Raw genomic sequence first — 14,107 nt, 5'->3', positions numbered from 1 at the left:
CATCAGGCTTCTCCGTGAGAAGAGTGCAGTATTACAGCACTGTTGTTAAGCCACTAAATTTCATTCCAATCCCAGCTTCTGTTGGTTTTAATTACAGCTTTAGGCAGTTGTCTGTTAGTTGGTAGTTATGATAGTTTCCCCTGGTTTCCTCAGGTTTCCTCCTCCAGTAAACTTAACTGCTTTCTCATCAATCTGTCAATTAGTGCGTCAATCTGTGCCTCCATTTTACCCAACAGAATAATTTGTCTTTTCCAGAAGTTCTCACCTGCTGTTCTTCCCTTTCCTGAAGATTATTGGACTTGGAACCCTGTTGGGTCAATTTGCTATTTCTTTGAAACACTCCATTTTTTCTTAAAAGTTGAAATTCTCATTGCGTAGTTACATGTAAGCCATCCACTCCCGCTGTGTCCTTGTAATTCTTTAGCCCTAGCATAGTTTTTAATTCATAATTAATCAATCTGCCAACCAGCAGGCAAGCCATCATAGACCTTGTAAGAATAAAGAAAGGAAAAAATTATGGCAGAAAGTTTTAACGGATAGTGTCCCCCATAAATTGATTGTGATTGTACAAGTCCTGTTCCCACAGATTTAATTAGACTATGATAAATTTTCTGCCCTGGTTTTTAAAACCACCAGATCCTTGATGATTATATCAGTTTTTTTTTCACTTTTATCCGCATATTTTGTAACTGGAAATCTCATTGGTAACAGGTGTTGTTCCTGTATGACATGTTAACTTCATGTTTATACAAGAATTTCACCGCATTACGAACTCGTTAATAATGATGTTTGCCTATCACATTTTTTTTCAATATAAATCAGAAATCGAACCAACAAAGTAATAATAACTGCAATCCAGCAGATCAACATTGCGATAAATCAGACTCATTTATTCCAGGTTTGATTGTGTGATATTTCATATTTACAATCCGATCCGCACTATTTTACAAATCTCATGCATTATTGATTTCTGAACAGAGGGCGCCTGCGATGAAACTTTGCATGAAAAGTTTTTTTTCCAAATAGATTCAACTGAAGGGAGTTGAAATGACCTCATGTACCAGTAGAAGATGGGATTGACTACACCAAGAAGTTAGAATGGTTGTAGAAATACACCATTTTCTGCTAATCGCTGCAGTGCTTGTGTACTAAATGTACCTTAAGGCTTTATGAATAGTCCAAAAAATGTGTCGCTGTATCGGGCGAAAGTAAGAGTATGTAGCTTTGCTGAAGACTGGAAAGAGTTTTACAAGCTCAGCATTGCAAAAATAATCATATTGTGATATGTTTTTTTTTTCCAAAAGAACATAGTCTGCTTAGACATAACAGCTGATATCATCTGAATCAATTGTTTGAAAATGAATTTATTCAAAGCTGCCTGCATCCTAATGCAGATTTTTTTTCAGATATATAACGTACTTGTAGTTCAGGTGGAATCTTTGTCTCGTAATACTTTCATTTTAACATTTATAGGTTTTTCCTAGTTTTGATTGGTTAAGGCATTAATCGCATAGGAGCCTGTCTGCCCTTGACCAGGGAGGTCTCGGGAATGAGTGCAGGTTGTTGCTGTAACAAGTCGAATGGGTTTGTCTGGTGTCTGGCCAGTTGGTTCAACTAAATACAAAAATGAGATGCATCAAGGGGAGGTAGCCCAGTCCAAAAAGTCAGTCATCGGCCATGTTTGTTACTGTAGTGACTTGAGCGAGTTGTTGGTGGAAGAGAAACCTCGGATAATACTCAACATTTGATTGTTTACTTCAAGTCAAATCCATGTCAGTAGACATCTCTGAAAGTCTCAACTTTATGTAGATGACGTGTATCAAAAATCAACATGTTTTAGCCGTTGGCAATATGTCTCTGTAGGGTTAGTACAGGAGATAGTGGCAAATCTTTCAGTTATTCACAGTAATAATAAAGTTACAATGTTATTTTATACATGGCAGTTATGTCCTGTGCCAAACAGTTGGTTTCTGTCAAAGTACTATTTGGTGCGGGACATTGCCCTTGTCTTGCTGCCAGGCTTCCAGGCTTTCCAGGCTTCGGTTGTATATGAAGTGAAAAATTACTTCGTACAGTGACGTAAAAAACACTAATGAAACATTGAAATTAAAATGACATTTACATGATGAGAATTAGCCTATTGTAGTATCACGTTTTGCTGCAGTTTTTTTTTTTGTAAAATCATATAGATGCTATAAAGATGGTTGTTTTAAGGCACGGCTAACTATCAAAACAATTAACGTGTTCAACTTAAATCAATCAGTCATGCAGTTAAAGCATTCAAACCGCTGTTTGTTCCTTCTTGACAGGTTAAACAGTTAAATATTCTGAACACCTCGTATCCATGGTTTCCAGTGAAGTAGAAAAACTTTTTACACCCTTCTTGAAGCTCTCAGCGAATAAAATCATCAGTACGAAGAAGACTCCATTGTCTGCTTCTCCACCACTGATGAATGCTGGGAGATGGTTAACTTTAGGCCTGGCCAAGTGGCAGTACTAAATCACTCTGAATTGGCTCATTAAATCATGTGAGGCGGGGAAAATGGACAGAGGGACCAGTTTTCACCTCCGTGACAGAAGAGCACTCTATTAAGTGGGAAGAGACAGGAATCCGCATTTAGGCTGTCTATACTGAAATATATTTGTTTCCATTAGACGTGGCAGACTGCTGGTTTTCTTCATGTCTTTACCTTATTTTCATTACTGGAATGCTAGTGTTTTTTTTATGAGGATGTCTCTTGAATTGCCTCTACTTGTCCGAGTACCACACAGTGTTTGGAAAAGCACTATCCATCTGATCAGCCAGATAATGCCGTGTTCAAGGCTCAAGGTTCAAGGCTCGGGAAGACCAGTATCGCGGCATAAAAGACTACACCATTATTTATAAGCAAGCAAAGCCAGAGCAGCAATAACAATGATTATAAATCCTATGGAATTAATGTGGACAAGAGTAGAAAAACAGTCTCCTGTTGACCAGTGATGTTATTTTCTGGGTTGAATCTTACAATGTACCCTAATTCCTCAACCTTCCCGCATTTATTTTATGCACTTTTTAAATTTGATTTTGAAGATAAAACAACAGTGTTTTGGTTGGCCAGTGTCAGGGCTTCACAAAAAATATAATCTTATCATCTTTCATAGAATAATGTTGTCAGAATGTGTTTGAATATACCCCTTGCAAAAGGTTGAAGAATTACAGTAGTCCAGAACATTGTGATGAAAAAAATGTGTTTTGCCTGAGACTAATATGTTAACTTGAATAGCTTGATATGTAATATGGTTACATGTACTTTTAGATAGTTACTTTAACTGTATTAACTTTAACCAGATAGTGGTATAAATGCATTCTTAATACTGTAAACATCAGGTAGTTGTATAAATGCATTCCTAATACTGTAAACATTAGATAGTGGTATAAATGCATTCTTAATACTGTAAACATTAGATAGTGGTATAAATGCATTATTAATGCTGTAAACATCAGGTACTGGTATAAATGCATTCTTAATACTGTAAACATTAGATAGTGGTATAAATGCATTCTTAATACTGTAAACATGATGCATGATATTTAAATTGTTAGGTTTGTTACAAACATAGCATGTTCTTTAATTTATTAATTATTTAAAGTTTGCTGTAAGAATTTTGTAATATTAAGTTGCTAGAAACAAAACTGCAGCTGCAAATGGCCTATAATGGGAGAGAGATGTTGGTACCTGAATGGTGAATCTTACGAGATGAAAAGTGCAGTGGGGTGGGGGAGGGAGTGGGGCATTTGTAAAAAGCCTTCATGGTGTGCAGATCGGTGTTCTTCTTGATTTTGATTGGTGTTGGCAAACCATTCAAAAGACCACAGACCCGATGAATCAGGTTGATAAATAGGGGAATAAACGGCTTAGGCTGTGGACAGCTCCATATTTATGTCTCCAAACATATACATTAGCTGCTTTATTACGGGATAACTGGATGACGCTGGACCCACTTGAGCGATACTATTGATTTCTCTAATGGACAAAGATTGGGCTGTTGAGCTAAATGTGGATTCAACTTGTTTCTGGTGGAAGACTTTATGTTACTCAATATCACAGGAGTTGCAGTTGTGTCTTGCCTCTTAACAGTCTTGAATCAACCTCCCTTTCTGTCTGGTTTCAACCCTGTACTGTAATTATCTCTAATTTTGAACAAATTTTTGCGTGCATTGAAGTTTTTTAATATTTTCTAGTGTTGCATTATTTCCTTGGATGCCATTCTTATCAGGTTTTTTTCTTCCTCCTGTTGTATTTTCTTTTCCAATCATGTGGAAGTTGAACTTTAATCATTTTAACATGGTGAAAAGATATTTAATTAACAGTGACATTAAAATAACACAGCTGAATTCCTGAAGAAGCTTTAAACGTGCACAGCTTGCAAAACCATTTTGATACAAAAAACATTTTCAGCTTCAAGTGAAATCTTCTTGAGTGTACCATGAAACACCATGGAAATAATAATAGATTTATCCTGAAAAATTGCATGATTTTAAAGAACAGCATTGGGCAGGATCATAACCATGCTATTTTAGCCCTGAAACAATAATGCTAATTAGCATGCTGTGTACTTGTAGTTTTGTGTTTGCTGCTGTGACTGGTGGTTGAGTGTATTAATTACTGACAATCTGGTTTGTGTCGCCCTGATGTTGGCTATCTGAGTTGGATGAGTAGTAAATTAGACATCAGTCTATCAAGTTTATCATTGCCAATATTACATTTCATTTCTTGAAAATAATTTTTATGTAACCAATCATGTATTTAAAAAAAATGATACTTTGTCGTCTTCTCCTGTAGAAACAGCAATCTTGAAATAGGACATTACTCACCAATCCAATAAGTAAAAATACAACAACTTGTTCCCTAATGCTTCAAATTTTTCAACCGCCTCTACCACCAATATTTTGAAACATTTTGAAAGAACTGTAGGGTGCACAATTTTATAAAGCTTGCATCTTTAGTGATGCAAGCAAATCATTTTAGTGTCAATTTCATGTAAAGTGTATTCATAAATTTCTCTCCAAAAAGTGCTCTAGTGGTTGAAGACTCACAGAAAGTGTTAAAAGAAAAAAGAAAACAGGTACATAATTCATATGATTAAGACGGGTGCCTTAAACCTAAAGGGTTAATTAGGGTCCTGGAATGAGATTTGAAGCCAAAGTGAAACCTGATCAAATAAACATACTGCTGATATCAGCTAATGGTAGACATATACAACATGGTAATACGAATATTGCAAACTTTGTTTATTTATATTAGGGATTTGTATAAATATCAGATAGGGAAAGTAAACAGTTTTGTTGGCGTTGTTTAGATCATAGTATCAGTTTGTGTGTTCATGGCACTGATGGTGTCATTATTAGACACCCTGAAGCTGGGCTGGCAGCGGACACTGTGATACTGACTTTGCCGTTTTGCCTTGGGTTTGTGTGAATGCCTCGCCCGACCCAGCTTCTTGTACCTGCAGCAAAGCAGTTTCCAGAAAGTCACCTTGAAAACCCGATTAAATACTGTGTAAATGATAGGGTTGAGGGTACTAGACAAATAGCCCAGCCAGACAAACACTGTGACCAGCGTAGGGTCAAACGAACAGGTCTTGCAAAGAGCTGTCATGATATTGACACAGAAAAAAGGAGCCCAGCAGACAACGAATATTGCAAAGACGATCCCTAGCACTTTGGATGCTCTCTGTTCTGTCTGCACATTGTTCTCCTTGGGAAGCTCCTCCTTGCGTAGAAGGAGCAAGTTGGCGGCGCGTATGGCAAGGTTGTGCTTTTTAAGGAGTAGGAGCAATCTTGGAGGTTCGTGGTCGTGACCCGAGCTGACCTCAGGGCTGGGTGGAGCGCTCTCGTCTAGGTGAGCAGAACCGTCTTGAGCCTCTGTGTTCTTGAGCGGAACTGTCTCTGAGGTCTGAGAAAGAGGCTGGTCCAACGAGGATTGTGTTTTACGGAATATCCTTCCAAACGTCCCGTTCTCCTCACGGTTATAATGGTTAGTGGAACGATGCCCTCGCTTCTCTAAACTTTTACGCCTCATGGGTAAACTCCTTGACCTGGCCGCGGCATTGTCTCTAGTCCTGTGTCGACTGCTGGTTGATCGGCGCACCAACGGATGAGAGCCTTTCCTCTCGCCTTTAGAGCCACACATCTGTGACTGTTTGTACAGGATGTGGATGGTCAAAGTGTACATTACTATCATGATGAAGAGTGGGATGAAAAAAGCCAAAATGGAGCCATATATCACAAAGTAGTCATTAGCCAGGACGCAGTGCCTGTTGTTGAGAACGTTGGCGGAGTTAACAAAACCTAGCACAGTTATAGGACTGGAAATAGCAAGGGAAATGGCCCAGACCAACCCGATTTTTAAAATGACTATATGCTTTGACTTATTTCTGGTCCTCAATGGAAAGCGGATGGCCAGGTATCGCTCAAGTGATATTGTACAGAGGTGCATGATGGAAGATGTACACATCAGTACGTCAGAAGTAACGAAGAAATCGCAGAGTCCCAGTCCAAGGGGCCAGTACCCTGAAACGAGAAAAAGGGGAAAAAGAACATTAGTTGAATGGAAGACAAATTGGACGTTGACCTGCCCCGAATATCCCCATTTAATTAGCACCAGCGGGAAAACAGCACATAGTGCTGCGGTTGGTCTGGGATAATTTTCCACCGACTTAACTTTGCTTAAATGTTCCTGTGGCGAGAAGATCTTTTGAGAAGCTTGTCTGCACGAGGACATTATCTGGGCTGTGATACAGGAAGTCAGCCCACTTACAGCCCAGTGTCTTCTCCTAGCATCATTGTGGTCAGAACAAGATTGTACTTAACCCACTCAGCTCCCCTTATACTGCTCACTTGGACACACTGTAAACATTTAACACCCTTCTTTATGCGGACATGATAGAGCTTCCTCGCCCCAAGAGTGGTGCCATTGGGTACCAACGAGCAGGGATGAAGACAAGCTTAATAAAAGTAAGATGGCCAATCAAGGGTACTTGTCAACTTCCGAGAAAGCTGCAGTAGGCTGCGTAATTAAGAACTCTTGTTTCCAGGCTTCCTTACTTCATCAGGTGTGGGGGAAAAAAAAAAGGAAAAGATTTGGACTTATGTGCACTTATGTTTTTGGAAATTATATGCACAACCCAAAGTCAAATTGATCCAAATTTGTCTGTCAATCTCTCTTATTTGAATAAGAGAATAACTTTTATCCAAATGATTTTTTTAGGAGTATTCTTTCCTCTCTGTTCATACATGTTCCTCTAAGTTTCATATAACAGGTTGAATTTCTAATATATACACGATATTAAAACTGTTCCAACCAATCTTTTTGGAATATTTTTTCTAATGTCTAATTTTCTGTGTACATTGATGTAATCCGCAAAAATAATTTATTGGATGAAAGACATGTATACAATTTTGGACGAAATCTCACTTTAAAGGAACTCGATTTATCAATTTTATAATCGTGCATATATTGAGTATTGCATAGGAAGCAATTCAAAGAGGTTGCATTGAAACTCTACGGCTATAGGTAGAGTTGTATTCTAGGCAGTTTAAGTGGGGCTGTTGTTGGTGTTAATGATGTATCGATCGAAACGAGTGGTCATGTCAGCAACGACCTGTCAGAAGCGCTCGCCAGGGCTCTGCGATTTTCTTTCTTCATGATCTGGAATAATTAAGTTTGTCCACGTGTGTTATGGCCTGTTCAACAGGAGAAATTAACCCTGTCTTCAAGATGGCCACCAACAAATATCTTTTCAGGCTAAGTGATCGCCGATCCTGTCTGAATTAATTCCAACGTTGAGAAACTTCTTAGCCTTTTCTCGGAGACAACAGGCTTTTTTGTTGCTTTTTGCAGTCTTCTTCTTCTCGGCGGAAGTTGCGTAAATTAAATTGAATAGCACACAAGGGGGCCGGGGGAGGGGGCTGGGAAGGGTGAGTTAAATCGCCCTGGGTTTGAATTGTACTGGCTTCATGTTGTTACATTCTGAACTTCTCCTAGAACCTGTAGTTTTACTCTTTCAACAAGATTTTCCAGACTTCCATTCAAGTCCAGAAGGATATTCATTATTGTCAAGTTTGGACAAGTTTAACTGGTTGATGTGGGTTTTGTTGAGATTTGACAGTATCCAGTTGATTCATGTTTTATTTAAATGATGATCGCATTCTTAAGCAGTATTTTTGTACCCCATTTTTTCTTGATAATGAGAACATTGATGCCATAAATATTTTTACTTACAGAAGGAAATACATGTACAGTCAATTTAGAATGAACTTTTTCCCCTGGACATTCAGCAGCTAGCAAACCCACACACAACTAAAAACAGGGAACATTTCATACCATTAACTTCCAAACTACCAAGACAATATTGCGTTCAAATCCACCTTTTTTTTTTTGGAAGACATATGGAGGAACAGCTCAGAGATTATGCAATCATGCCATATATTGTTTTTTTTTTTTGTCTTATATATTGATGTTGATGGACTTTGTGTTCTCATTGTAACCCTAAGTACAATGTCTGCATACTGGCAGTAATTGTCTTTATGATCTGTTATGATCTCTGGACGTTTTTTCTTGGCTGTAGTACTGTTATATTGTAGGTTGATATTAGAGCAATCTGTTCACAGCAGCAGACGTTCTGAAAATGGCAACATACAGTAAAACACAGTTCTAGAATATAAAGTGTTGGCTTAACTAGTTGGTTTTATCTTTAGGAACTTTCGAAGGAGGCAATTTCTCCAGAACAAGTAAGGCAAGACCATACTGGGGGCTAGGGGTGGAAGGTCATGCCATATTGTAATTCAGAGTGCTGTTTTTTTTACACTCTTGACGAGAAAATGATTTGGAAATCAATATGCGGAGGTTGTAGTATGGCATCATACTCTGTTGATGGAGTCTTGATCAAACTTCCTCGGTGGTGTAATAAGCAAAGAAGACAGAAAAAGGCACCGCCATTTACGCCAGTAACTAATTAAACTGCCACACAAATTTGAAAGTAAACGAAACCAGTTTTTGCCCTATTCGCCTGTGTTTGCTGTCGTGTATCTCTGATATCGATTCTTTGAAAGTTTTGAAAGCTTCTCAATGGAAAGGCTTGGATCTTGTGCCTGTACAGTCTCGCTTATTTAAACATCATATTTCTCCAGTTTCTTGCTGTGCTTTCTGTGCAGAGAAGTTGTTTTTATTGCGTAGAAGTTAGTGAATTTGCCTCTGGCAGTTTGGAATTGAATGATAAACTGCAGCCCCATTGGTCCAAAAGTGCAAAGAAATGAATTATGGGTAGAGAAAGAAAGTCAAACATATCACTCTATAATATCAACCCCCCAAGTGCATACACGATGTGCCAAATTACTTTTAGTTAAAATGGAATTCTTCTGAAAAAGCCGAAATTAAATTCAAAGACCTCAGAGACCTAGGGTTTAGATAGCAAATTCTTTTGATGCGGTTTATTTACACTTAGTCAAGTTCATCTCTTCGACCCATTATTTGGTTTAAAAAAATGGATTTTGTTAAAAATCTCTATTACAAAGTCTTTCTTTTTATGAACTTACTTTTTTACACTGCAAACTGTTATCAGTCATTATACAGGAGCTTAGAAATTCTGTTATAGGCACAGGTACATATATTCACTCTACATGTATCCCTAATTATGCTTCATTTAGAATGGCCTGATGATATCAGCAGGAGAAGTGTGGAGTGGTAACAAGGACTTAGCAATGGCACCATGTAGACATGCTTAAACCATACCAACTGATGACAGCTGCATTCTGTCTGCATTTTGAGCCTCTCTAGTCATGGAGGTAAAGAAAGGTGCCTATGCTAAAGAACTTTTGCTATGAGATAAGATGTTATGTGTGCGTATTCCGCAAGTAAAAGTTTGAGTTTCTTTTATTTCCATGGATTTATTAGTCAGTTAACCACAGTAAATATAATTCAGATTTCATGTACTTCCTTGTAATGTGACCTGGATAAGTAATGATAAATTAACATATTGGGGTGGAAAGAGTATATTTCAAGTGGTGCTGTAGTTTAAAAATGATAAGTATATTAAATAATGACCGGTGCATTTTACAAGTTTGAGACTTTTCAAAGACTTTCAGAAGATCCTGCATTGTTTTGTTTGAAAGTTTGTGTTTGTGATTTTTGATGTATATGGTGCAGTTGTGGTTTAATGCATACGATGAAGTTGTGGTTTAATGCATACGATGAAGTTGTGGTTTAATGTATACAATGAAGTTGTGGTTTAATGTATATGGTGTTCAAAGATCTGCTGCATCCTATACATTTTACCCACATTTATGACCCACTCCTGTACTTTGCTACTTGTGGTTTACGAATACACAATCCGTTGCAATTTTGATGAATTAATTTTTGTTCGGAAGGGGATTTATGTTTTAACCTTAATCGATCTGTCTGTCAATCAGTCAACGCCTTGAGAATAATATTGATGTATTATCTAACACCTTATGATTACTTGACATGCGCCTTTTCTCAGGCTTGATTACTGCTGTGTCCCCAGGGTGTGATTGATGGGTGAAGTTTTAACAAATTTCTATCCACAAGAATTACATCAGCCACTATGAAGAAAGCCATGGATTATGAAACTAACAGAATTTTAACGAAGCCGTGTGCACTGAACCAGTGAGGTTGCAGACTCAGATCCAGATCATTCAGTTATTTAGGTGTGAAATTGACACTTGCATACCAACATACAGATATACATTCAGTTACTCGTCAACCTTACATTCAGTTACTCGTCAACCTTACATTCAATTACTTGTCGACCATACTTTTGGATACTTGTTGACCATACTTTTGGTTACTTGTATACTTTTGGTTACTTGTCGACCACACTTTTGGTTACGTGTTGACCATACTTTTGGTTACTTTTCGACCATACTTTTGGTTACTTATCGACCATACTTTTGGTTACTTGTCGACCATACTTTTGGTTACTTGTTGACCATACTTTTGGTTACCTCTTGACGATACCTTTGGTTACTTGTCAATCATGTTTGCTTTCTTGGCAACCATATGTTTGGTTACTCGTCGACCATATGTTTGGGTACATGTGCACCATACATTTGGTTTACTTGCCTACCATACATTTGGTTACCTGTCAACCATGCTTTTAGTTACTTGTTAACCACACCTTTGGTTACTTGTCAACCACACCTTTGGTTTCTGGCCAACCATACATTCGATTACTTGTCAGCCACAGCTTTACTTTCTTGTCAGCCATACATTTGGTTTCTTGTCAGCCATACATTTGGTTTCTTGTCAACCATACATTTGGTTTCTTGTCAACCATACATTTGGTTACTTGACAACCATACATTTGATTATGGAGCCTCTGTGGCTCAGTTGGTTGGCGCGCTAGCGCAGCATAATGACCCATGAGTCTCTCACCAATGCGGTCGCTGTGAGTTCAAGTCCAGATCATGCTGGCTTCCTCTCCGGCCATAAGTGGGAAGGTCTGTCAGCAACCTGCGGATGGTCGTGAATTTCCTCCGGGCTCTGCCCAGTTTCCACCGACCATAATGCTGGCCGCCGTCGTATAAGTGAAATATTCTTGAGTACGGCGTAAAACACCAACCAAATAAATAAATAAATACATTTGGTTACTTTTTGACCATACGCTGGGTTAAATGTGTACCATACCTTTGGTTACTTGGCAATGATACCTTTTGTTTCTTGTCAGCTATACATTTGGTTACCTGTCGACCCTACATTTGATTACTTGTCGACCATACATTTGGTTACCTGTCGACCCTACATTTGATTACCTGTTGAACATACATTTGGTTACTTGTCGACCATACATTTGGATACCTGTTGACCATACATTTGATGACCTGTTAATCACACCTTTGGCTCTTGTCAACTGTGCATTTGGTTACTTGTCAACCTTGCATTTGGTTACTTGTCAACCATACGTTTGGTTACCTGTTGCCCATACATGTAGAGATGTTGAATGTTCATGTTTCATTAATACCTGTGGGAGAGTTTGTCATTAACATGCCGAAGGTTCGTGGTTTATCTTGGACACACAGTTTGCTCCACCCATAAATATAAAGCTGATTGCCAATGATAATTGAAAAATTGTTGAGTATGGCATTAAACAACAGCGAGGTAAATAAATAAATAAACCTTATTGTACATGATGATAAATTATTAGGTTGATATTGTAAGCTTAACTGTGCTAGATCTCTGTGAGAGACTGATATACATGTAAGTATAGGAAGTGCAGTCACATGTGCAGGCAAATGTCTAACACCTTCAAATACCATTGCAGTTATTTTACTGGCAAGTCTGCATACCTAGACAGCATCTGTTTTGTAAGTCTGGTGCAATTTTTCTCAAGAGTTGGAAGTTTTCAGCTGGTATACATGTATATCTGTAAGGTTGATAAATGACCTTGAGTATAAGCTGTGCTGGACCTTTGCGGTCCTGACAGCCTTGGCTGTAGCTGTGATGTAGGCTTGTGTAGGTATGGTGCAGATAGCTCATGAGACAGTAACCTGGAACCAGGGAGATGTAATGTGTGTGTGTCGAGGTGGGAAGGGGGGGGGGGGTGGGTGGTAGGATTGGGCAGCCAGCTGTCTGAATAGCCTTTCTGCTGGGGAATGAGCAGACGAAAGTGATGTCAGGAGTCTAATGGGATAATCTGTCATCTGTTTAATCTTCCACTGAGGAGATGATAATAATAATTTCCTTGTTTAGACGGGACTAGAAGAGAGAGGGAGAGTGCTACAGAGTTACAAGGTCTCTCTGACCCCAGCCTCTTGGACTGATACCCCCTGGTTGATCCTCCTGAGAGGTGAAGCCCCCTGTGCCAATTACACGGTAATCAGTTGCTGGACATTAGGCTTTGTCCACACCCTGAGTGTCAATATCCTGTGGACCACAATGCAATCTTTTCCCCCAAGAGCTGATTTGGTACCAGGTTAAGGGGGCTAGATTAGTTAATTGGTTGTGTAACTGACATGATGTTGAAGCTTGTACCACTGACCAAGACCTGACCCCTCTACAGTGAGCCCCTCCCCACCCCCCCCTTATACTCCATCTTACTGCGTGCCCTTTCATATTAAGTTGCCCTTCTGCTTGTGTTTGGTGTTCAGATGTCTCCTGAACATTATATTAGTTCGTCCAGAAAAATGACTTGTTCATAAGCCTAAAGCTGTCTGTTTCAAGATTAATTGATTATTTGTCTGTTTCAAGATTAATTGATTTTTTGTACCATTGACAATTTTTCATCATTATGATGGTGGTCAGTTTTATAGGGGCTGGAAACGGAAGTGCTTCTAGCAAACCACCATCCCTTTGTTAGATTACGGACAAAACTCTTGATTTGAAGTCACAGCTAAAGCAGTAAGAGCTGGATTTGAACTCCCACCCTCTTTGGTCGGGCCATTGTGTTGGGTTGAGAAAACCACTTTAGCAGGATCCTGGACAGTGTCTGAGGGATGAATAGATTGCAATGCGTAATACATGTCATCGGCTAGAATCTGAGTGGCATTTGTATATCCTCTCATTACAATATCTCTGCTCTGTTAAGTACTGGCAAGTTTCCATGCTTTTATCTAAATACCCTTGTTATACAAGTGTTCCTTTCCACAGACAACCATCCTTCAGCTGAACAAACCACATGTTCTGAGCTTGTAAACAGTTCCTTGCACATGTGACATTGCGTGTGTAAGTCAGCGGTTCCAGGTAAAATGATAGCCATGATCATCCCTTTCAACATGATAGCCATGATCATCCCTTTCAAAATGATAGCCATGATCATCCCTTTCAAAATGATTGCCATGTCCATCCCTTTCAAAATGTAGCCATAAAATTTCAAGTTGCCAACCTAGTTGTTTGCATCTTTTCTCTATGTTAAGCTGGTATGAGGTATTGAATGCATGAATATTCTTGAGTACAGCATAAAACACCAATGAAATAAATAAATAATGAAATAATAAGTGTTGAATGCATGACTATCAGAGTGCATCATCCAGCATGCATGTGGTTGTTGCCGTGTGGTTCATTCTCGCATATTGCAGCAGTCATGTTTATTCTATTGATACATCTGTTTA

The 14,107-nt window shown here is 38.7% G+C and overlaps 2 protein-coding genes across 2 annotated transcripts in view; one reads left to right on the top strand and one right to left on the bottom strand.

Moving 5' to 3' along the window:
- LOC135479047 (26S proteasome non-ATPase regulatory subunit 1-like) overlaps window positions 1–14,107 on the top strand; it is a 188,989-nt gene that overhangs the window by 94,907 nt on the left and 79,975 nt on the right. The window lies entirely within an intron of this gene.
- LOC135479130 (5-hydroxytryptamine receptor 2C-like) overlaps window positions 4,909–14,107 on the bottom strand; it is a 29,073-nt gene continuing 19,874 nt past the window's right edge. The window contains exon 2 of the mRNA XM_064758880.1: window positions 4,909–6,553. Coding sequence (XP_064614950.1) covers window positions 5,337–6,553 — 1,217 coding nt within the window. The 3' untranslated portion in view covers window positions 4,909–5,336. The remainder of the gene's footprint in view (window positions 6,554–14,107) is intronic.

Source organism: Liolophura sinensis, chromosome 12 (genome assembly GCF_032854445.1).
Source record: "Liolophura sinensis isolate JHLJ2023 chromosome 12, CUHK_Ljap_v2, whole genome shotgun sequence".
NCBI lineage: Eukaryota > Metazoa > Mollusca > Polyplacophora > Chitonida > Chitonidae > Liolophura > Liolophura sinensis.
The sequence above is the reverse complement of the archived record's forward strand: the minus strand, read 5'-3'. Positions and strand labels throughout refer to the sequence as shown.